This window comes from Cyprinus carpio, chromosome B2 (genome assembly GCF_018340385.1).
Source record: "Cyprinus carpio isolate SPL01 chromosome B2, ASM1834038v1, whole genome shotgun sequence".
Classification (NCBI taxonomy): domain Eukaryota; kingdom Metazoa; phylum Chordata; class Actinopteri; order Cypriniformes; family Cyprinidae; genus Cyprinus; species Cyprinus carpio.
Window position 1 is genome coordinate 30,396,099 of NC_056598.1, and position 25,475 is coordinate 30,421,573.

Sequence of the window (25,475 nt, forward strand, 5' to 3'; positions counted from 1 at the left end):
TGGATAAAATAAAATGACAAATTAGAAATAACTGAAACTGAAATAAAAAGTAACTAAAACGGAATAAATAAATAAATAAATAAAAAGCTACTAAAAGATAAAAACCACATAACAAAATTAGAAACTTAGAAATGTTTATTTGTTAATTAAATGAAATAAAATAAAATAAGTTGAAGTACTTAAACTAAAACTGAAATAAATACAATTTAAAGCTAAATGAAAATTTATTTAAAAAAAAAAAAACTACTAAAAAGGACAAATGCACATAAAAAATTACCAAATGTTGCCTTGGCAAGTACCTGAAATTGAGTTTTAAGTATAAGTTTAAGTATCAAGATTACTAAAATGAAAACAGAAATAAATATACACTAAATAAAAAAAAAATAAAAAATAAAATAAAAAAAAGGATAAAAGCACATAAAATTACTAAAACTTAAATAAATAAATAAAAAAAAGGTATTTTCAAATATTAATAAATACTAAACTAGTATATAGTATATAAATTATACTAAAATTATACTAAAATATCACTGCCCTGAATGCTTGAGATGCAGGATAAATTAAGAAATGTCGATAAAAAAACTTGCCAATAAGCATCAATAGAAACTGGCTGTGTGTGTGTGTGTGTGTGTGTGTGTGTGTGTATGTAAGAGAAGAAGTGTTTTTGTGAGCAGATGTGGCACTTTATTGCAAAGGAAGGAAATAATTAATTTCGCCCTGTTCTCTTTCATTTCTCAGATACACTTTCATGGCAATCAGACTTTCTTTTTCAATCAGACTGATGTGGACGTGCTTGTGTGTGTGTGTGTGTGTGTGTGTCTGTGTGTGTGTGTGTGATCAATCCTCTGTTCTTCAACAGTCTGGGCTACTTGGAAACTAGATTTGTACATTTTCTGAGGAGAATATGAGTGCTTCTGCCTGTGCTGTGATGCTGAGAGCTGTAGGCGCTTTCCAGAGCCAAACTCAAAATCTCTCTGATATTCTGGTCTCGAGATACAGCTGGTAAACACAGAATAAAAATATAGCAGTAAAAAGCAGCGATTAACAAAACAGTTTTTGATATAAAAACAACACAAACTTTCTTAAAAGAAATGCCCCAAACCTGCAGGTTGCTTTCTTCTGTTGAACACAAAAGAAGATATTCAGAAGAATGTTTCTGATCCCCATTGACTTTCATAGTAATTTTTTCCATACTATGGAGGTCAAAGGGGACCAGCAACTATTTTGTTACCGACATACTTCAAAACATCATCTTTGTTTAACAGAAGAAAGAAACTCATTCAGGTCTGAAACAACACGAGGGTGAGTAAATGACAGAATTAGCATTTTTGAGGCGAACTATTCCTTTAAAATAAAATTTAAGAAGACTTTGTATTTCTTCAACTCATCATAATTGAACAGAATAAGCTCCAATTCGTCTTAAATCTCCAAATTGTCTTAAATTTTATAATTACGTAACTTTGATTTGTTTTTTATAGAGTTGATAAGCAAATCATACAATCAGATAAACGAGAAATGTTTTCACAAAAGATTTTCAAGAAATGCACAAAAGAATATTCTTATGAACTTCTTAGAATTAATCGTAAGAAACTTTTTAACTTAGAACACAGTCTGGTCCCAGAATTTTGAAAATTAAAACTGAAATAATATAAATTAAAGCTAAATAGAAAAATAAAATAAACAAAGACTAATAAAAGTGACAAGCATTTATTATTGGATGGATAATTATTATATATTGGATGTATTTTTTTTTTTATTACTTTTGAAAAATATTCCAATAGGCTTACAGGATCAAGATTGATCCCAAATATACATTTAATTTCAGCAGTTGCTATGTGTGTTTTACTATCTTTGAATTAAATAGTGTAATGCATTAACAAATATTAACTAATATGACCTTATTGTAAAGTGTTACCAAAATTTTGAAAGCGATTTTTGTTCATACAATGAAAATCAATGTTTTTTTGTTTTTGTTTTTTTACACAGAAGAAAGAAAGTCACACAGGTTTATTGCTTGAAGTTAACAGGTTTTACATTTAACCAGCAGCCTGTCAGTGAACAGCAGCTTTGTGTCTGTCGTATATCTCGAGGTCCGTTCTAAAGAGGGCAGGTCTGAGTGTACAGGGGGCATAAATCGTCCTGGCAGGAGGGAGTGATTTCACATCATCCTTCAAAGCAGCCACCCATCGCTAAAGAACCTAATGAAAGAGCCACTGACTGAAGCTGCCAGTGAAAACATTTGGCTCACACACACACATACACACTGATGTGTTTAAGCGGTAGGAGGGCTGCTCTGAGGTGACGGACAGGTTACGTGCGGCCAAGCCTCATAGAGATATTCAGTGTGAACACAAAGAAGCTGCTAGAGAATCGCTCCTAGTGAGACGCACACATGAGCATCATGCACATGCATTAACATAAACACAAGCATGAGGTTTTGAGGAGAACTCTCATTGTAGCTTTACTATTTAGTGTTGTTTTAGTATCATTAAATACTTTTATAGTTTTTATTAATATTTAGAATTTTTGTTTCTTGTTTTAGTCATTTTGTTTGAATTAGCTTTTATTTTATGTTTTCATTTTAGTTTAACATTACTGTATATTTTTAAAATACACTCTTAAAAATAAAGGTGCTTCAAAAGGTTTTTCACAGCGATGCCATAGAAGAACCATTTTTGGTTCCACAAAGAAGCTTTCAGTCAAAGGTTCTTTAAACTAAAGAACCATCTCTTTCTTAGCTTTTTATAATCTGAAGAACCTTATTTCACCACAAAGAAGCTTTTGTGAAACTGAAAGGTTCTTCAGATGTTAAAGGTTCTTTATGGAACCATTTAGACAAAAAGGTTCTTCTATGGCATCGTGAAGCACCTCTATTTTTAAGAGTGTATGTCTGTATAGTTTTTTTAATTATTTTTTATTTCATGCTTAGTTTTATTTTTTATTTTAGTGCTTCAGCTTAAACTAAACAGAAATGAGAAATGCTGCTTTGCTAACTGAAATAAAATAAGTTCATAAAAAAAAAAAGTTAACATTTCTTTTATTTCAAGTAACAATAGTTTTAGTTTATAGTTATCGGTCAACAATTGTTAATAATTTAACAATAACTGTGGCTATATCAATACGCAATATTCTTTACAAAAAAACAAGACCAAAATGTTTTATTTATAAATATAAAACTTTACCATCTCACTTTATTTTAGTCTACAACAAAAAAAAGAGGAGACAAAATATAGATTTTTATTTTATTTTTCTAAATTACAATTGCTGTTTTAGCAGAAACAACTAAACAAATAAAAATATAATACAGGAAACCAGATGTTAATCAAATATAAAACGCATCTGAGTTGACATTCTTTTGATTTGTGCTTACTTCAAAGTGCAATAATTTTGTTGAAATGCAAAAAGAAATTCTCAAGTGACTAATAATTGCAATTATAAATTTGAGCAAAACCACTGTGATGATGAGTTTAACAATTATCATGAAGCACAACTAAATAACTAAAATACGAATGGATGTCAACAGTTTTCATTAAATGTCCAACTAAAATATTCATCTCGGGTATAAATAGCGTCTTGATTTCTTAAAATCAGCAAGAAAACTTTTTTTTTTGTGTTCAAACAGATGAAATAAGGAACAGGTTTGGAACTTTAATACCAGAAGAATCATAGCCTATTTAGCCTTGAATATGGTGTTGAACAACAGGAGGGCCTTCGAGTCAAACAGGTTGAGAACCACTGATATTGTAGTTATTAGCTTCACAACATGCTAACATCAGATGTGTTTTTAAGACACCATGTCGTGTTGTTCTTTCCAGCTGTTACTGAATGCAGGAACATGACCTGTGTGAACCGCACCGTACACATGAGGTCCCGTTTTGCTTCAAATGCTATTAAGAGAGAAAGAGTGAACCAGAACTCACCACATTCTGCTGAGAACACAAGCAGAAGCACAAGAACCTGCAGCCCGGCAGCGCTGACACACACCATCCTGTGTAGAGAGCGCAGAAGAGACACAGAGAAGGGGAAAACCATGAGACTCATAACAGAGAGACAACACTGGCTGTGTTTCAATTTCTACAGATATACAATGGGAAATGAAGCATGTACTAAGACAGCAGTACAGTATTAGGACGTACTGCTATGCCATGCATACTATAGTGGTTCACCTGTTCATATACTAGTATAATGAAGGTAAACAGAGAACTATACAGGTTATAACTTGGGTTTAAGACCAAGAGCATGTATTAACAAAGTCAATTCTGGCTTTAAAGTTGATCTGGTTAACATGAAGCAATATTTAAAATGTACTAAATGTAGGACTCTATGATTTCCACAATCCGGACAGAATCACAGAATCCATTAATAAAAGCAGAACGTGGAATGTCATGGAATTTGTCAAATTGTGGATCAATAAATCTAAAGGTCAGTGCACCTGAATCAAGTGACGATATGGACACTGATTAATATATAATAATATTACTAAATTAATGTTTTATGTCTTCTTTTTATTACCAGAAAATAAAAATACAAAACACAGAATTTCTGGAAAAAAACAAACAAAAAAATAAATAGGGCCCTGTTATAGCAAACAAATTAAATAAATGGATTTGTTTATATGAATTTAATTAATTAGACATGCTTTTGATTATTAACATTTAATTAAACCATTAAAATGGAATCCAGAAAAATTCAAACAATTTTTTGTAACAAAAAACAAAATAAAACAGAGTTTGAGAAAAAAAAAAAAAAAGTGTTTCATAGGTCCCCAAAAATGTTTGCTTAATAACAATAAAAAAAAAAAACATTAAAATAAAATAAACACAATCCAGAAAAATGACAATAGAAAAAAAAAAAAAAAAAATATTGGGGGGGGGGAAATTTGAATTTAATAGGACCTTAAAAATGTGGTGACAATCAAACACACCCTGAAAATTCCTGAATTCACATGCACACTAAAACAAAAAGTAAAAAAAAAAAGTACACAAAAGAAACACACAATGTGGTTTATTATGTGGACTGTGTGTGTCCTTTATAAAGGAGATGAAGGAGAATATGAATATGAATGCAGTGTCATGATGCTGGTAAGGATGTTTTTTTGTAGTCCAGCACTGGCCACCCATCAGACACACCAACAACAACACTCTCAGAATAGCAATCAGTTTACTGAACTTCCCCTCGCTGTACGTCTCTCTCAGTGGGTAGTCTGTCTTTCAATATCCTTCACGCCGTCTCTAACCGCTTACACAGGAAACATCTGGCTTCTGGATAATTTCCCTTTATATTGCATTCTTTTAAATGTAATAAAACACATTAACACTCGCCCACACAGCAGCACAAACCGGCTACAGCCAGAACACCACAGCAATCACTTAGCAACATCCTAACGACCAGCCAGTACAACCTAGAAACACCCTAATGACCACCCAAATAACCCCCTAACACTCATGTTTTTATCTTCCTCCTAGCAACCAACTATAACACCCTATCAACCACCCAACAATGCCCTAATGACCCAGAACCCCCAGTAACTACTTACCAACACCCTAGAAACCACCCAGCAGTACCCTAGTAACCCCTAAAATCCCTCAGTAATTGCTAAACAACACCCTTGTGACCACCGAGAACACCATGACCACCTAGCAATACCCTAGTAACCCCTAGAGTTCCTTAGTTATTGCTTAGCAACACCCTAGCAACCACCTAAAACACCATAACCACCTAGCAATACCCTAGTAACCCCTAGAGTTCCTTAGTTATTGCTTAGCAACACCCTAGCGACCACCTAAAACACCATAACCACCTAGCAACACCCTAGTAACCACCAGAATCCCATAGTAATTGCTTAGCAACACCTTAGCAACCACCCAAAACACCGTAACCACCTAATAATACCCTAGTAACCCCCAGAATTCCTTTAGGAAACCCCAGAATTCCCCAGTAACAGCTTAGCAACACCTTAGCGACTACCTAAAACACCATTACCACCTAACAATACACTAGCAACCCCCAGAATCCCCTAGTAACTCCTTAGCAACACGTTAGCGGGTACCCAAAACACAATTACCACCTAGCAATACCCTTGTTACCCCCTGTAAACCACTAGTATCTGCTTAGCAGGACCTTAATGACCACCCAGAACACCATAACCACATAGAAATACCCTAGTAACTCCCAGAATAGCCTAGTAACTGTTTAGCAATGTCCTAGTGACCATCTAGTACCCCAGTAACTGCTAATCAACACCCTGGATACAACCTATAACCCCTAACAACACCTTAGTGACTCAAAAAAGAACTAGTAACTGCTTAGCAATACCCTAGCGACCACCCAGAACACCATAACCACCTAGCAACACCCTAATGACCACCTAGTATCCCGAGTACCAATTTAGCAACACCCTAGTAACCACCCAGAACACCATAACCACCTAGTAACACCCTAACGATCACCTAGTATCCCCAGTATCTGTTTAGCAATACCCTAGCGACCACCCAAAACACCATAACCACCTAGCAACACCCTAATGGCCACCTAGTAACCCCAGTACCCGTTTAGCAACACCCTAGCGACCACCCAGAACACCATAACCACCTAGCAACACCCTAACGACCACCTAGTACCCCCAGTACCCGTTTAGCAATACCCTAGCGATCACCCAGAACAACATAACCACCTAGCAACACCCTAACGACCACCTAGTAAGCACAGTGCCCGTTTAACAACACCCTAGCGACCACCCAGAACATCATAACCACCACTAGCAACACCCGAATGACCACCTAGTATCCCGAGTACCAATTTAGCAACACCCTAGTAACCACCCAGAACACCATAACCACCTAGCAACACCCCTAACGACCACCTAGTACCCCCAGTACCCGTTTAGCAATACCCTAGCGATCACCCAGAACATCATAACCACCTAGCAACACCCTAATGACCACCTAGTATCCCGGGTACTAATTTAGCAACACCCTAGTAACCACCCAGAACACCATAACCACCTAGCAACACCCTAACGACCACCTAGTACCCCCAGTACCCGTTTAGCAATACCCTAGCGATCACCCAGAACACCATAACCACCTAGCAACACCCTAACGACCACCTAGTATCCCCAGTACCCGTTTAGCAATACCCTAGCGACCACCCAGAACACCATAACCACCTAGCAACACCCTAACGACCACCTAGTATCCCCAGTACCCGTTTAGCAATACCCTAGCGATCACCCAGAACACCATAACCACCTAGCAACACCCTAACGACCACCTAGTAAGCACAGTGCCCGTTTAACAACACCCTAGCGACCACCCAGAACATCATAACCACCTAGCAACACCCTAATGACCACCTAGTATCCCGAGTACTAATTTAGCAACACCCTAGTAACCACCCAGAACACCATAACCACCTAGCAACACCCTAACGACCACCTAGTACCCCCAGTACCCATTTAGCAAAACCCTAGCGACCAGCTGTCTGGTTCACTTAACTTCATGAAGTTGTAATGATCCTAAGTATGAGGAGGCCTCAGCAGGGTCACAAGAGGCTGAGAGATCAGGAGGGTGTGAATCTGGTGTCAGTCAGCAGGATGTGTGACATGATTTCATGCCCTCTATGCATTATGCATGCGGCGAGGACTCGCTCCCTGATCTCTCTCGACTGGCACCAGCATCACGACATTCGGCTTACAGCTCACAAACACTCTGCCAACAGCACCTCCACAGGGAAACATGGAGAGAGGAGGAGAAACGCCAGCATTTAAGAGCCAAACAGCACCAGAGACAGCCAGAGAGAGAGAGAGAGAGAGACGGAAATAAAAGGGACGGAAGACTTATTTACAGGCATGGGAAGGTTGTGTACCAGCTCTGCTCGAGCATTGTAATGTCAGATGAGTTTGTGAGCGAGCGAGCAGCTATTCTCTGTACTGTGAATGCAAACTCGCTGACGCTCCAGGCGTTTAGCATTTCAATTCCTGAAGGATTCGGCAGCGCTTTTGTCAGAGGTGATTTAACTCACGTCGGTTAGCTGTGCTATTTAGAGCAGTAACTAGAGACACAGCTGAGGCCGAATCATGAGCGGGACTTTAACAAACTACGGTACTGAAACTGCAGCATTTATGATAAGCAAACGCGAGCAGGACTTTGTTGGTATGGGATGTATCAAAGCTGTCCCGTAGCCCATGGCTGTTTGATATGCACACTAAAACAAGCACACAGCTTTTCTTTATCTTATCTGCCTGCAAACAACAAGTGAGGAAGAACTAAACACTCGATTTCTGGAATAAATTGACAGTTTTTGCCAGCATAAGACCAAAATCTGGCACCAAAACAATGAAGTAGTTTTACAGTACATAAAACAAATTAAATAAAAAATTATCAAATTAAAATATTTTAAAATATAATTTTTATCCAGCAAGGATGCATCAAACTGACCAAAAGTGACACTAAAGACATTTATAATGTTGCAAAAAATTATTTTTATTTCAAAACGAATCGGTGAGTTGTGATACTGATTACTTGACATTATTCATCCGAATGAGTCGCTTTACTAAAATAAATCAGAACGATATGGAAGAGATTGTGTTTGATTACTGATCAGCTCGCTCTGTACAACACAACGTGACATAAACAGCAAAAGCTACACAGCCTCTTCAGTAAAGCAGCTTGTTGCTGAAGAAGCTGCATTTTTCACAGATAAGCTACTGTCACACTGACAAATGTTAGCAGGGCTGTTACATTTAGTTAACAGCCTCTCCAGCACTAGTGTGTTAGATGGACAGATTCGGTTTAAAGAGAACAACAAATCTGATATCTGATAATATACACACTGCAGTGCACTATGGGAGGATTTGGCTGAAGATGTAAACAGAGAGTCTCAATATGAACACAAACATTTCTCATCCAGTGATCTGAGCTGCTCTCAACATTCATTTTAAAGCTCTATACTCTTACTGGATGACAAATACTTAACTCATTTGTTTCTCTTCTCATTTCTACTATAAGAGTTTAAGAGAAAGATTCGATATGAAAGCTATGAACGCACAATATCTGAGCAATAAAACAACAAGATATGATAAAGACGTCTGACTGACAGCTTGCAAAATAAACTATATGTCAGACAGGCTGTGATATTTGTCTGAAATGTCAGTTGAGTCACTTTATATAATTATAAACCCTTTTTTCCTTTTTTTTCTTTCTTTTTTTTAAGGCGCCTTCAGCTGCATCTTAAGCAGAAGTTTAAAAATGAGTCAATAAAATCAATATAATGTGACATTTTGAATATATATATATATATATATATATATATAAAAAAAAATATATATATATATATATATATATATATATATATTTCAGAATGGCACACTGGAGGAAAAAAATGACAATAAAATGAAATGACAGTGACTTTCACTTTTAACATTTGTTCAACAAATATAAAACATTAAAAAATAAAAAAACTAAAATGAAAGTCATGCAAATAAAAATATTAATGAAAGATATAGCAACAAATATAAAGCATTTAAAAATAAAAACATGACACACTGACAAAAAAAAAGAAAAAGAAATGTAAAGTAATTTTCACTCAGAAATTGTAGTATATTTCAAATACTTGCAAAGAAACGGCAAGTAACATTGAATTAAAAGTTAAAGTTCTGTGTGTGGGTGTTTATTCATCAAGGATGCATTAAATGAATCAAATATGATAGTAAAGACATGGAAAGGATTATATTAATGTTCCAAATGATATCTATTTTAAATAAATGCTGTTTTTTTCAATTTTCTATAACATCAAAGAATCCTGAAAAATAAAGTGTATCATGGTTTCCACAAAAATATTCAGCAGTACAAATGTTTCTTGAGCAGCAAATCAGCATATTAGAATGATTTCTGAAGATCATGTGGCTCTGAAGACTGAAGTAATGATGCTGAAAATTCAGCTGCGCATCACAGGAATAAATTACATTTAACATATATTCACATAGAAAACAGCTGTTTTAAATTGTAATCATATTTTTAAAAAATGAAAAAATGATAATGATAAAAAATGAAGCTTTGGTGAGCAGAAGAGAATGTTTCAAAAACATTTAAAAAAATCTTAATTTGTCCAAAAGATTTAATGGTAGTGAATCAGTGCATGATTCTGGGAGAGTCTCTTTCCTTCATTATTTTCTAGCCATTTGTGCACTGAGACTGCTGCACATTATATGAGTTTCTTCCACACTAGTCTATTATTGTGGAATCATGCATCTCAGATAAACACGCTTGAAATGACATCTAAAAACAAAATTATGATTAGTCACTATGATAAAACCGAAAAACTATGATAGTCTGCCAAACTTCAAGATTTATGATGAACTATCCCCATAGTGCTCAATCTGATCTTTGAGTTATTGAGTTAGTTTGAGGTTGGACATGACTTACAGTTTCTCAAGGCCAGAAATCAAACCAACTGAAACGGCTCTAGAAACCTAAAACATTTTTATTGTAAATATTGCCAGTGCAAAATGCATTTCATTAAATGTTTTTCATTTGTGTTTCCATTTATTTACTTTGTACCGTTTGACACTTTCTATACTGAAAAGTGTCAGTAAAAAAGTTAAAATCCAGTGGGTTATTTGTATCATTGAGATACTTTTATAGTTTATTTTTTACATTTCACTTTAATTGCAGTTGAAGCTTTAGTAAATTTTCCTGTGTTTTTGTCATTTATAGACTTTGTTTTATAAAAACACGTCTATATCATTTTTATTCATTTTTATTTCAGTTTTAGTTATTTTATTTAGTTTAGTAATGAAAGTGAGACATTTTGCCTTGGCAAACAGCTGAAATATAATAAGTTTATTTTATTTTAAGTAATAAAAAAATATTTTTTTATTGTTTTAGTTAACTACAATAACCCTGATTAAAATATATATAATTATTTAAAAAAAATAATAATTAAAATAAAGCTGAAATAAAATAAAATAAAATACAATTATTAGATGGAAAAATAAAACTTAAATGAAAATTAGAAGTGTTGCTTTAGCAACTAACTGAAATAAAATACTGTCATTCAGAGTTAAAGTGCTAAAACTAAAAATAAATCTAAAGCTTAATAGACTAAAATTGAATAAAAGACAATAGGCTATTACAAAATTATTTAAGAAGTTCTAAAATTAAAATGAAACTATTTCCATAATTAAAAATATTAATAAATACTTTAATAGTATATAAATAATGCTAAAGTACTAAAATTACTCAAACTAAAGAATGTTGAATATAAATGTTTAAAAAACAAAAACTAATGAAAATAACAACAACATAACAAACCTTAAACTGAAACTAAAATGAAAACAAAATATTAAAAATACCATTATAGTACATACATAACAATAAAACAACTGGTTCAATAAAAGTGCATTATGTTACCCAATATTTGTGGTTACAGTGAATTTGCAATCATATTAAATTACTGCATTCCTAGTCAACACAGCTCGTTGCTAAGTGACAGATGCAAATATGCAAAAAAAAAAAAAAACACCATAAATACAAATATTGCAAGTTGCTAAGCATTGCATTTTTATACGTATATGATCACTGCATCCTCAGCATAGCAACAATGCTATATGTGTGCTGCCTACGTAGACTTAGTTTCATGAGGTTCCACTCTTTACAGACAGTATGCAGTAAGACGACTCACTAGGGTGCTCACTGTGCACAGATTCACAGACGGGTCAGAGAGTGTGGTTTTCTGCCTCTCTGTGTAACTCTAATGGACTCCTGCAGCTCATCAGCACATCTGAGAGAAGATAATGAGAGATAATGAGCATTAATGAGCATTTTGCTCCACTCCAATGCCTCTTCAGACTCAAAGAGGAACGAGACATTAAAACAACAAACAGCCTCGAACACAACACACCTCAGAACAAACACCATCAAACTGAATTTTCCTGGCCCAACATCACTTGCTACATATGAAAAAATATTATTAGGAGCAGTTTTTAAAGCAACTTATACACACAACCTTTTAAAAGTTTGAGGTCAGTGATTTTTTTGTTAAATAATTAATGTTATTCAGCAAGGATTCATTAAATCGATCAAAAGTGACAGTAAAGATATTTATAATGTTACAAAAGATTTCTATTTCAAATAAATGCTGATCTTTTCAACTTTCTGTTCATAAAAGAATCCTGAAAAATAAAATGTATCTCAGTTTCCACAAAAATATGAAGAGACTAAAACAGAAAACATCAGAAATGTTGTTTATATATCAGCATATTAGAATGATTTCTGAAGGATCTTGTGACACTAATGATGCTGAAAATTCAGGTTTGATCATGGAAATAAATTCCATTTTATAATATATTCACACAGAAAACAGCTTTCTTGAATTGTAATAAAATTTCACATTTTTACTGTTTTTCCTGTATTTTTAATCAAATAAATGCAGCCTTGGTGAGCAGAAGAGTGTTTGTTAAAAAACATTTTATACTAACCCCAAACTACAAAAATATATATAAAATATCTCAAATATATATTAATAAACCATACATTATTTTTTTTTTACAAGACATAAATAAATAAAAGATATACTTTAACTCCTTCACACTTATAAAATCAGTTTTCCTGAAAATAAAGATCAGTGAAGGACCTCAACTACATTTTTAAATGAGCACAATTCCACAGCAAGGTTCAGAATATCACATAAATCCAAATGTTTTCATTTACAAGGCATATAAACACACACACACCTCTTGAGAAGCCTCACTAACACTTGGAGACACTGTGAGATTTCATGGAGATGTGGGTGTATGACATCATTCATATGTGCTGGCATTATGGGAAAGAGATCAGAAATCATAAACAAACTCCAGCTTTCAGATGAGTTTGGGTTTTAAAGAGATGATACGTTGCAACTAAACCCGTGATTAAATACAATCTCCAGACACGTGCATGTATACAAACACACCGCTTCTCATTCCTCTGTGTTTCTCACATATTTACAGCGCTTCTCATCTCACACACACACCCACACACACACACACACACACACACACACACACACACCAGAATGAAGCGGCTCTCCTATTCAAACCGGTTTAAATCTAATCCGGTTCTGGAGCAGCACTGACATTTAAATGCAGGAAAGTCTGTGGGAGTCAAAACCACCCACAGCAAAGACGAACCGCACGTCTCTGTAATATCTGCTCCAGACAGCGATGAGATCTAATGGAGAGCGTGCAGAGTCAGAGATCTTAAAATCAACTGATGATCTGAGCTGATCTCTAAACTCTTACTGGAGGATAGGGATTGTTGTTATTTCTCCTGATGAATTTTAGGAGAAACATCTAAAACACTTACATCTGAGCCTACATTCATCAAGAGGAGTAAGACAAACACGCACAGGTCAAAGGTCAAACCATAATCAATGCTCACACTGTATATCACAACTGATTTGAGATCTTTTGTTGTGAAACAGCAAGTAAACTCATTTCAAAGGACATACTTCAATATACCACAGTTAGCCTACATTTTATTCTGTTTTTATTTATTGTTGCTTTCATATTCATACCAATAAAGTACTTTGAAATAAGAAATTTTGAATTCAATGTTGTTAATGGTAACTAAAAATTATTTTAAATATTTTTGTTAATTCAAAATAAATCTGAAATAAATTATATATATATATATATATATACACACACACACACACACACACACACACACACAAAATATATACACTAACAAATAGACAGATATCAAAATAAAAAGGTAATATTTCTCAAAAAAATTAGTTAATAAAATAGAATTAAAAATGTTTTGATAATTTAAAGAAATCTGAAATATAACATTACACACACACACACATATATAATTAAAATAAAAAGTATACATATTACAAATATTAAAAAAGGATACATATACTTTATTAAAAAGTATATATATATATATATATATATATATATATATATATATATATATATATATACTGTATGTGTATATATATATATATTTTTATTACCTTTATATTTTTCACTCTGTTATTACAAATATCAAATAAAAAACTTTTAAAAACATTTCTAAAAGAATGTAGAAATGTTGAATGAAAATGCTGAAATAAAGATTAAGCTGAAGTACCTGAATTATCTAAAACTGAAATAAAAATAAATGCTAAATATATATATTTTTAAATAAAAAGACAAACTGTCCAATTCGCTTCCTGCTGTTACTCTACTGTCTTATTCAAAACAGAAAAAGAAAAAAAGGACAAGCTAAAAAAGATAAAAGCTGAAAATATAAAAATAAAAGCTGACTCAAAACCTTAATAAACACTATAATAATACACAGCAGTGGAGTCAGTACTGCCTCAACCTCTCGTTCATCACCCATGACCTTTAACCCCTGACACGTGTTAAACACACAGCAGTGTGAAGGTGATGATGAAGGACTGCACTGCTTCCTCAGGCTGGATGAAGAGTGTGCAGCGTGTCGCAGCATAAATCTCTCCCGCTGAGAGCAGATAAATCAAGCGGTTTCAGCACTACTCAGAGTATATTAAACACTATACTCTGCACATGCAGAAATACACTGCTCACAATCCAAGGAGTATCACATGATACCTGCTCAGGTATACAATACTCTTTATCATGTTTCATTGATTTATTTTTAACAAAGAAAATCAGTAATGAAACAGTAGAATGAATATGTGCAAACCCTTAGTACAAAAAAAAAGAAAAAAAAGAGAGAAAATAGCTGCATGCACAAATCAAATACTTAGCCTTTTTTTATACATTTCGGCCTTTTCAAGGTTTCTTGAAATGTTTACATAAATTGTCACATTTTTTAATGTGAAATTTAAAAATTTTGTCAAATTAAATGTGGCAAATAACATAAACTTTACACAATTTATTTTGTTTATTTTTAATTAATTAATTAATATTTCTATTAAATAATTTTAATTTAAATTATATTTATATTAAATAAAGAATTTTATTTCATTTACAAAACATTTTAGTGTAATTTAAAAAAAAATACAAAAAAATTAGATTTTAATAGCAAAAACAATTGTAAAATTATTTAAAAATATTTGTAATTATTAAATGCTTAAGTGTTGACAATATTACATTTGATTATCAAAAAAAAAAAAAAAAACCCTTTGTTTCCTATTTTCTTCAATCCTGCTCTGTCTAGCTTGTACTTATTTGAACAATGCTAGAAACTTGGTATGTCGAGCATGAATAAATGTAAATGTAAAAGTCAAATTTTATTCTTTTAATTGTTAATTTTGTTTTTAATGATTTTGCTTGTTTTTTCATAAATGCATGCTGTATGATATTAAACCACAACAATAGATCCAACGTCACAAAGCAATTAGTAAAATAGCAATAATAGACAAAATTACTATAAACATAAAACATACGAATGCAACACCACGCTTTTATTTTTTTTGCATGGGACACATGCATGTTTTGCATGCTTAAAGCATCTGTATTCACATAAATACAGCCTAACATGAAATGCAGATCGATTAAGCACAGTTTTTCTCTCAACTCAGCTGGTGCCAGTTCAACACAGAAAACTACGTCAGGCGTCTTTACAGAGAAACAAACAGATCAAAGTCTCGCCAGTGGCTATCAGCGCTTCATGGCCTATTACTGTAGGACTTTAGCACAGCTGAGCACAAAACCCAAAGACAAGAATCATCTCTAAAGGAGGAGAGACATGAAATAATGAAGTTTCAGGCCAGAGGCTTGTCAGCCGGTTAACCCTGAGAGAGACAGACAGACGGACTGATGGGAAGACAGACTTCTGAAGGGCTAATTATCATTATCCACACCGATACTAACTAAGAAAAATAGCTTCACATAGCCAGCGGTCTCAGGAGCGGAACATCTGACTGTCAACCAGCTGGCAATGCGAGTGTTAACCGGCTGTCTGGTTGCCATGGTTACTCCGGAATACCGGGAGACACAAACTAACCATAAAGGAAAAAAACGCTTCATTGTCTTTTGCATATGGATATGGTTCACACTCGGCGGTGGTGGTGAGACTCAGCGTTTAACACATTTCTGTTGCAGCTTTTTAAGGTCTGCAGAAAAACAAACACATTATTTCATACCATAAATGTTGGAAAATATACTATTTTTTAAATAAATGTACAAAATAGGTTTCATAGGAATAACAACTGTAACATTATTCATTAAATCATTTTTTAAAAAATAATTATTATATTATTATTAATAAAATAATTCATTATTATTTTTGATTTGACTATTACCAATTATTTGAATTTATTTATTTTCTTATTTTAAATAAAGAAAAACTGGCACTAAAATTATATGCATTTTAAATGAATGTACAATACAGGATTTTATAGGGGAAACAACTGTAAGGTTATTAATTACAAATATTTTTAATTTTGATTAAATATTATTATAAAAAAATAAATAAATATAATTTTTGATTTAATTGTTATTAATTATTTGAATTTCTTTACATTGTTCATTTTAAATAAAGAAAAACTGACATTAAAAACAGTATGCATTTTTTTTTTAAATGTACAAAATGGGGTTTTATATTTATTTTTTATATTTATATTTTAATTTATTTATTATTAATTTTAAATAAAAAGTTAATGCATTAAAAACAATATGAATTTTAAAAAATAGAGTTTTAGATGGAAAACAACTAAAATGATTAATTATATATATTTTTTAATTATTATTACATAATATTATTAAAAATAAATTAGCATTATTTGAAGTTTGACTATTATCAATTATTTGAATTAATTTTCAAATTATTGATTTAAATAATTCATTTCAAATAATTTAATTAATCTTAAATAAATAACATCTGGCACTAAAAATGATACGGTAAAGATGCAAAACAAGAATGACAATTAATTTAGACACTATATGTTTTTCTATTTGATCTAACCCCTTTTATTCATGCAAACTAATATATTCAGGCTGATTTAGTTATGATCAATCATTTGGAATAGAACCAGTGAATTACATGTTACCTGACAAAACATTTTTTAGACTTGTTTTTAATTTTAGTGATCTAATTTGCACTGTAATTGCAGAAGAGAAACGTGTCACTGTGGTGTAAAACACAAACTCTGTCACATTCTATCAAGCCAAACACGCTTGAAGGTGCTTCATATCAGCGTCTGTCTGCGTGTCACATGAGGAGAACAGATGATAAACACAAAGAAACTGAAAGCCTCCCTTTGTTTGACTGTTTCTCTCTCTCTTTCTTTAACTGCCCATAACACGTCTATGGGGGACGGCCGAGGGGGGCTGGGAAAGACCTCCTGCAGACCCACGGAGCGACAGAAGACGTACAATTAAAGAGAGAGATGCTGGAGAATAATAGCAGGTTTCTTTTCCTATGAGAGGGGTATTTACATTAGTGAAAGGCATTAAAATTGTAAGTTAAAGACCTCCAATGATGCTGCTTTGTTTCAGTGCAATGCTTTTACCTGACCCAAGATCTCTAGCTTTGAGGAAATGAATTTCTTTATATTATCCTCTACTAAAAATAACAAACAACATTTATATTTTTATTATTATTATCTAAAGATGATGCAAAAAATAAGTCATTCAGAATCTATATACTGTAAAAAATCGGACAGTTTGTTCTGGTTTTATGCAAGTCAAATATATTTACTTATTATGACTAATTTATTTAATAATATGCCTAAGTCAAGTACATTAGATTATGTCAACTTCAAGTTTCACCCATGCAAAAACCCACCAAAAAACACATGATTTGAGAAATCATTCAGGCCTGAACTATAGCAATAATGATGCTTGACTTAGCAAACACCACTCAGTCTCAGCTCAACAAATTATAGTAAAGAAGATCTGACATGTAAATATACTGTATGTTATTCATGCAAATACATTAGCAAGACAAAAGCATTACAGAAGCCCCAGGAACAGTCATTAATATTCGCACAAACACATTCTCTGAGTGTAAACAGTATCTGGAGCAGGATTTAGTAATGAGACAGCAGTGAGTGAATCAGGAGCTGTCCAGTGCTGAAACACACTCACGCGTCATTACTTAAAATAAAATATAGGATTTTATCGGGAAAACAATTGGGAGCTTAATTAAAAATGTTTTATTATTATTAAAAATTAGTGTTATTTGACGATCTTATTTATTATTCGATTTTCTTATTTGTTAATCTTAAAGAATAAATGGCATTAAAAATTATTTACAAGCATTAAAAAGACAGAAGAAGCAAAACAAGAAGGATTCAAAGACTGACACTAAAATAGCTTATGACAATTTATGCAACTATGTAAAGTAATGTTATTTTAAAATTGCAAGTGTGAAATTGCGTAATCCAGGGTTAAAAAGGCATCAAACTAGTTTTAAGTGCACCGTGCAAAGCCAAAAGATTTCCATTTCTATTTATTACTATGAATAGATTTACAGATTTAAGCAGGGTGGCTAATTTTCATTTGTAGTCCCAGGGCAGGATGATGTTTAAAAAAAAAAATCAATATATAGGATTTTTTTGAGAAACCACCATTACTTTTTATGCCTTTTAATTCTGGTGGGAGTTTTTCCAGCTCTTGTGCTGCATACATGCTCATGATGAACATGACAAAAACATGGTTTATGTAGCACTTACATAAAATATGTGTGAATAAAGCTCTTGCTGCTCATAAAAAGCAGTTTCTCCTAGATGATAATAAGATTAGAGGGAGGCCAATGGAGCTGTTTGCTGAAATCTCCTGCTCTCAAATGCTCCTCTTCAAGAGCTCAGCTGTGTTTCAAACTCTGACCAAATTCTGCCATCAAATGCTGCCTGACAGCCACTGGCTCATTTGTTTTCTGCTTGTAGTTTTTGGACAAAAATCTGAGACAAATCCAACTTTTAAATGAAGTTTGCATTGGTCAAAATCAGTCTGAGTAATAAACGTTTCCTCTTAGGCTGCGGGACATTAACATGAACTTCTTAAATGTTTTTGCAGTTATGCAGTTGCTAGGGTGTTCTGGGTGGTTGCCAGGGCATTGCTACTTTATGCAGTAGTTAGGTTGATATGGGTGGTTTCTAGGGCATTGCTATGCAGTTGCTAGGGTGTTGTTAGTGGTTGCCAGAGTGTTGCTATGCAATTGCCAAAGGGTTGCTATGCAGTTATTAAGGCATTGTGGGTGGTTGCCAGGGTGTTGCTAAGCAGTTGTTGGATTGGTATTAATGGTTGGTTGCCAGGGTGTTGCTCTGCAGTTTCCAAAGAGTTAGTATGCAGTTGCTAAGGCATTGTGGGAGCATTGTGGGTGGTTGCCAGGGTGCTGCTATGCAGTTGCTAAAGGCATGGGTTGTTGTCAGGGCATTACTATGCAGTTTCAAGGTCAAAATGGATGGTTGGTTGCCAGGGTGTGAATATTTGTTATGCAGTTACTAAGGCATTGTGGGTGGTTGCCAAGGTGTTGCTATGCAGTTGCTGGGTCAATATGGGTGGTTGATTGCCAGAGTGTTGCTATGCTGTTGCCAAAGTGTTGCTAAGGCATTGTAGGTGGTTGCCAGGGCATTGTTATGCAGTTGCTAGGTTGATATTTGTGGTTGTTTGCCAGGGTGTTGCTATGCAATTGCCAACGTGTTGCTTTGTATTTGCTAAGTCACTTTGGGCGGTTGCCAGGGCTTCACTATGCAGTTGCTAGGTCATTATGAGTGGCTGCCAAGTTGTTTATGAGCAATTGCTAAGGCATTGCTATGCAGTTGGCAGGGTGTTGGAGGAAGGTTGCCAGGGTGTTTCTTTGCAATTTTGTGTCGCTATTGGTTTTTGCCAGGGCATTGCTATGCAGTTGCCAAAGAGTTGCTATGCAGTTGCTAAGGCATTGTGAGTGGCTGCGAGGGCGTTGCTATGCAGTTGCTGAGTTAATATTGATGGTCAGTTGCCAGGGTGTTGCTATGCAGATGCCAAAGTTTTGCTATGTAAGCCTAGTTGCTAAGGCAATTTACGTGGTTACTATGCAGTTGCTAGGTCATTATGAGTGGTTGCCAAGTTGTTTATGAACAATTGCTATGGGTTTGCTATGCAGTTGCCAGGGTGTTAGAGGCTGGTTGCTAGAGCATTACTATACAGTTGCCAGGGCATTTTGGTTGGTTGCTAGGGCATTTGTACACAGTTGCCAGGTTGTTTATGAGTAGGGCACTGTGTGTGGTTGCCGGTGCATTGCTAGGCACTTGGTGGATCGATATGGGTGGTTATAGTTGCTAGGGCATTGTGGATAGTTGCCAGGGTGTTGCTATGCAGTTGTTAGGATGTTGTGGGCAGTTGTGTGTGGTTGCTAAGGTGTTGCTATGCAGTTGCTAGTGCACTGTCAGTGATTGCCACAGTGTTTCTATTATGACGTTTTTGTAGTAACCGTGTTCATCAGCCCAGCAGTGATTCAGCAGGCATTAATGAACTGATGTTCAACTTAATTACAACAGCATGAACTTTAGCATGAACAGACACACATTATCAGAGATTCTGAATGTGTGCTCAGCGATCCTCTAAACTGACAGACTGTATTGGGCTGATTTTACTACCCATACAACCTGCCAATACAATCTTCTTAAAAATGGAAAAATCTTCCAAAAAGTTTCACAGCCTGAAAACATTTTTAAAAGTGAGTTTATGCAAAAATAAACGAAGCCATCATTTACTTACACTCATGTTACACTCAAAGCTGCTCTTTTCCATCAAATGAATGAATAAAATGGCCTTGAAGCTAATAAAAGTATCTCATTCAGGTTGCATGCATTCATACGGCTCATTAAGATGCATGTTGCCAGGTTGAATCCAATAGCAAACAAATAACATCCGAAATTAAACCTTGAGCAGCATTTAATTTTTGTAGCCTGTCCTCTATAGCTTTCATTGCATGGAAAAAGCAAAGTGAACATTCTTTAAAACATCTCCTTTTGTGTTCTGCAAAAGAAAAGAAACTCAAATGGGTTTAGAGCACGTGAATAAAGTGAAAGGTTCTGGAAGAGCCGTGTTTCTGACGGCATGTGTCTGGCGGGCTGCCAGAGACCCTCCTGTGAACTCACACACATCCAGACACAATTAATTCTGCATGAGACTGAAGAAGCGTGTCCTGTGTTCCTGAGATGCTTGTGTGTTTGCACTCAAGGCTACAAGTGTTTGTTTCTGTGATTTTTACTTTTTCTGAAATAAATGCATTTTTTAAATATGTGCAACAGTAATAGTGATGCTTGAACACCACTAATAAGATGTTTAGTTGGTGTTTAGTTGCAAATGTATGTGCATGTGTGGTTCAGTTTTGATTAGTTAAACCTCATCTACGTTCCACTGCAGAGAGTCCAGTATGCAGATGGTCAGCAGTATAAACCAATCAATACAGCAGAGCGTTTAAACTCAGAGTAGCAGCCTGTTTGTCAAAGAAACATCACGTCCACATCACTTCATGAGCTGCTGATCCATGAAGATGAAGGACTTAATGGCAAATACAGAATAAGCACTGAGCAAACAGATGCCGTCTCACACACACACACTGAACACAAACACTGAGAAACATGTCTTAAACACGTCTCCACTCAAGAAGGCACCGATACAGAACAAAGAACAATTCACAGTGAAGCTCTGAATTTTAGACACTTTAGGTAAAATCAGATGTTTTTATGTGAAATAAAAACAGGCTACTTTTGAAATCTGGTATCTTTAAACTGGAAAAAATACAACATTTTCCACTTTTGATATCAGCCAATTCTAAACCGTTTTTATTTTTTAGAAAATACAAAATCCAGGTGATATATCCATATGTAGTCATAGTTCACCCAAAAATCAAAAATTATATTTTACGTAAAGAAAATAAAGCCTCTTTTGATTTATGCCATTTTAAAGACAATTTAACAAAATATCTATATAATTAAAAATATTTAAATATTTAATACAAATTTAAGTTCTCATTACTATAAAAATACAATACAGAAAACCATTCAAAATTTTATAATTATTATTATTTTTATTATGTTCTATTGATTTTTAAATTAAAATCAATATACTGCAAATGCATCCCAACAAATACTACCACAATGATTTGTTAAATATTTCAAAATGTAAAATATATAAAAAAAATTGCATACCGCAAATGGGAATTGCATTTAATTGCCATGGAAATAGTGTCATAATGCTGTAACATCAAAATCTAAAAGGTATCTTGGCGCATAATACAATTTATTATTTCTTTTTTTTAATTTCGGAGTGAAACATAACCTATATTGATATGGACTGAATAGACCATATAGACTCAAAAACTGTTTTCAATGCTCACATAGACACGGTGTGTGTAAGAGAGAGTGATGAGTGTCATAAAGTGGTTATACTGGGGAATAAGAGCCTCTGATATTGAGTTGAGCTGCTTTTTGAACAGACTGGCTCTTAAGGAGGACAAAGAGACAGACAGCTGCAGGAGAAGAGAGACAGAAACCATTGTCTTTGTTATAACTTCAATTATATGCATAGGCTTAATTTTTATAATGCTTGTTATCATTCCAGTAAAACTGCTTTGGAATTGGATTCTGATTATGTGTTAGTAAAAGAAAGAAGGATTCGTACTGCATCGATCAGTCGCTGAAACACAAAGGCTGACCAGCTTGATCAGATTTGTGAAATATACATAACACCTGACCTCGAGCCCTGATTTCTCTGACCCGTTCACCCTTTGTTCCCTTCACCCCTACAACACCATCTCATTATCAGACTCCAATAAATCCAACACCATTAATCGTCTTATTTTCACCCTAACCTCTCATCATCCACGTAGGCCCGTGATTAAACCCAAAAATCACAAATTGCAGACGATCCCAAAGGAAATGCTGATGGAGAATCCTGGCAGCTGTCTGAGTGGCCCGTGATAATGATGTCACCGCACCGCGGTCAGTGTGTCGTACAGGTCTGAAGAGCCTCCACACGGTCGGCGGGGTTGTGAAGAGGTGCCGGGATGAATAATAAATGCCGTCAGCTGCCGGAGACTTTTTGATCTCTAGCAACTTCAGTACAGCTGCCACAGGGAACCAGATCTTAGCCTACACCTCTCTTCGAGAACCGCAGCTGCCTGTCGAGCACACTTACTAATGCTCACCGACACTGATATCTCTTTTCTGCTACAAAGTAGCAGCGAGAGCATTCGTAAGCTGATATTAACAGCAGCACCCTGTTCTTCTGTACAAGCCAGTGGCTTCAGGAATCAGCTGATCTGATTTGCCTCTTAAAAAAAGTGAAGTAAACTAGTGGACATTACAATACAAAGCATGTTTTTAAGTAATATTTTATGGTGTATCACTGCTTGTAACTTAAGTAAACATTTACATGCATTCTTCAGTATCTTGATTGCAATGGTGGGATTTATTTTATTCTTTTTTTCTGCACTTCTCTTCTGCTCTAGCTTGTGTACTATTTTTATTACATTTACATTCATGCATTTAGCGGACGCTTTAATCCAAGGTAACTTGCAAAAGAGGAAGTGTCTTATGCAGCGATTTGAACTTAAATATTTGCATGCATTCTTTGTGCAGTATCTTGCAAAGCAAAGAGGATATATCTTTTGCATTGATTTTCTTTGTTCAATATCTTGTGACTTGCAATGCTAGTGGGATTTCTTATAATAACTTTTACTGCATCTGTCAACTCTATTCTGCATTTCACTTCTGCTCTAGCTTGTGTACTAATCAATCTTATGACATTTATGCATTTAGTAGAAGCTTTTATCCAAAACAACCTGCAAATCAATGTCTCATGCTGTGATTTTAACTTGCATGCATTCTTTGTGTAATATCTGTCAACTTGCAATGCAGTGGTGAGATTTTGGCAGTTTTATTACTTCAGCTGTAATATTATATATTTCAGTTTTTTTTTTTTTCTGTGTTTTGTTTCTTATTTTATTTTATTATAACTGTTCTATTTTATTACATTTACATTTACATTTACATTTACCCATTTAGTAGTTGCTTTTATCCAAAGAGACTTAAAAGGAAGTCTCTTATACTAGTATTTTAAATTAATATCATGCATTCTTTGTTTAATATCTTGCAAGTAGTGGGATTTCTTATAATACCTTATACTGTATTGTTCAATCTTTCTATTCTTTTCTGCATTTTACCTCAGCTCTAGTTTGTGTACTAATAAATCTTATTACAGTTATGCAATTAGTAGATGCTTTTATTCAAAGCAACCTGCAAAAAGAAAGTATCTTATACTATGGTTTGACCTTAAGTTAACATTTACATGCATTCTATGCATTCTTTGTTTAAAATCTTGTTTAATCTTAAATCTTTAAATCTTTATCTTAAAATCTAGTTTAATATCTTATGCATACTGTTATGGGTCTTTTAATAAAATGCTTACAATGTTCTATCAATCCTTGAAGTTGAATAAAAAAATGTTAAACGTAAATATATACGACATTAATCAGGATTTATTGCATCTTATTCAGATATCTAATGTATTTCCAAAAATCTCCCACAAAGACGATGCCCTAACACCATTGTGCAGATTCTCAAACAGAAGCAGATTTCCACATTCAGACAATCAAATCATGCAAGCAGAAATTACATGCTGCCCAACCGATTTGGATGCGATTACAGACATCTAGACGGTTGAATCGGATTTGAAAGATCCACTAAATCAGACATCCATCCATCAAAACCCCTACTGCTACATTAATCCACAACTAATAGTTATGAGAAGGTTTCCTTTTTACCCGGAGTTGCTCACGTTGTTAGAGCTGAGAGTATGAGTCCACACCGGCTGAACGGATGAAGATCAGCTGAGAACCGAAGCGATGTGCGGATGCTCCGGTGCCTCTGGCGGAGAAAGAGCCGAGCCGATCCGAGCCTGCTGGAACTTCTGTCACGTGAAATTAAATGAACTCCACAAAAGAAGCTGTTATTGCTCTCGAACAGTTTCTGACGGTAAAGCAGTGACAAGCAGCGGACACATCCGCGGAGGAAGGGACACAGGAGAGACGCGCAGACTGACGCCGGTCTCTCCGCAGCGGCGCCTCCGTCTACTGAGAGATCAGAAACAAAAGCGTGCTGGAGAAGAAGAGAGGAGCACAGCGCTCCACAAAACCCCCTCCCGATCATGAGAGAGAGAGAGAGAGAGAGAGAGAGAGAGAGAGACAGAGAGAGACAGAGAGAGAGAGAGAGAGAGAGAGAGAGATGCATTTACACTTGAATAGAACTCCTGGGAAAATACATCATACACCATTTATGTTAACAAATCATTTTAGGCTCCAATTTTGATGATAAAATAGCTAAACATATATTGAGTAAAGCTCTATACAGTGGACTACACTGTAAAAAAAAATACATTAAAAAAAAATATTTTAATAAAAAGTTGACCTAACTCAAAAATATAAGGCAACCTCAACTAGCAACAAACAACTTAATAATTTCAGTTCATCTAATGAATAAAAGCAATCTAATGCTTTTTATAAAATCTGTCAAATCAACCAAAGATT

The 25,475-nt window shown here is 34.4% G+C and overlaps 1 protein-coding gene across 1 annotated transcript in view; it reads right to left on the reverse strand.

Annotated features, from left to right (window-relative positions):
• The window catches only part of LOC109095835 (neurocan core protein-like), a 70,505-nt gene extending 45,418 nt beyond the window's left edge, over positions 1-25,087 (reverse strand). Inside the window, exons 1-2 of the mRNA XM_042719099.1 lie at positions 24,714-25,087; positions 3,921-3,988 (exon numbers count right to left, since the gene is read on the reverse strand). Coding sequence (XP_042575033.1) covers positions 3,921-3,987 — 67 coding nt within the window. The 5' untranslated portion in view covers position 3,988; positions 24,714-25,087. The remainder of the gene's footprint in view (positions 1-3,920; positions 3,989-24,713) is intronic.
• Between the last annotated feature and the right edge of the window lie 388 nt (positions 25,088-25,475).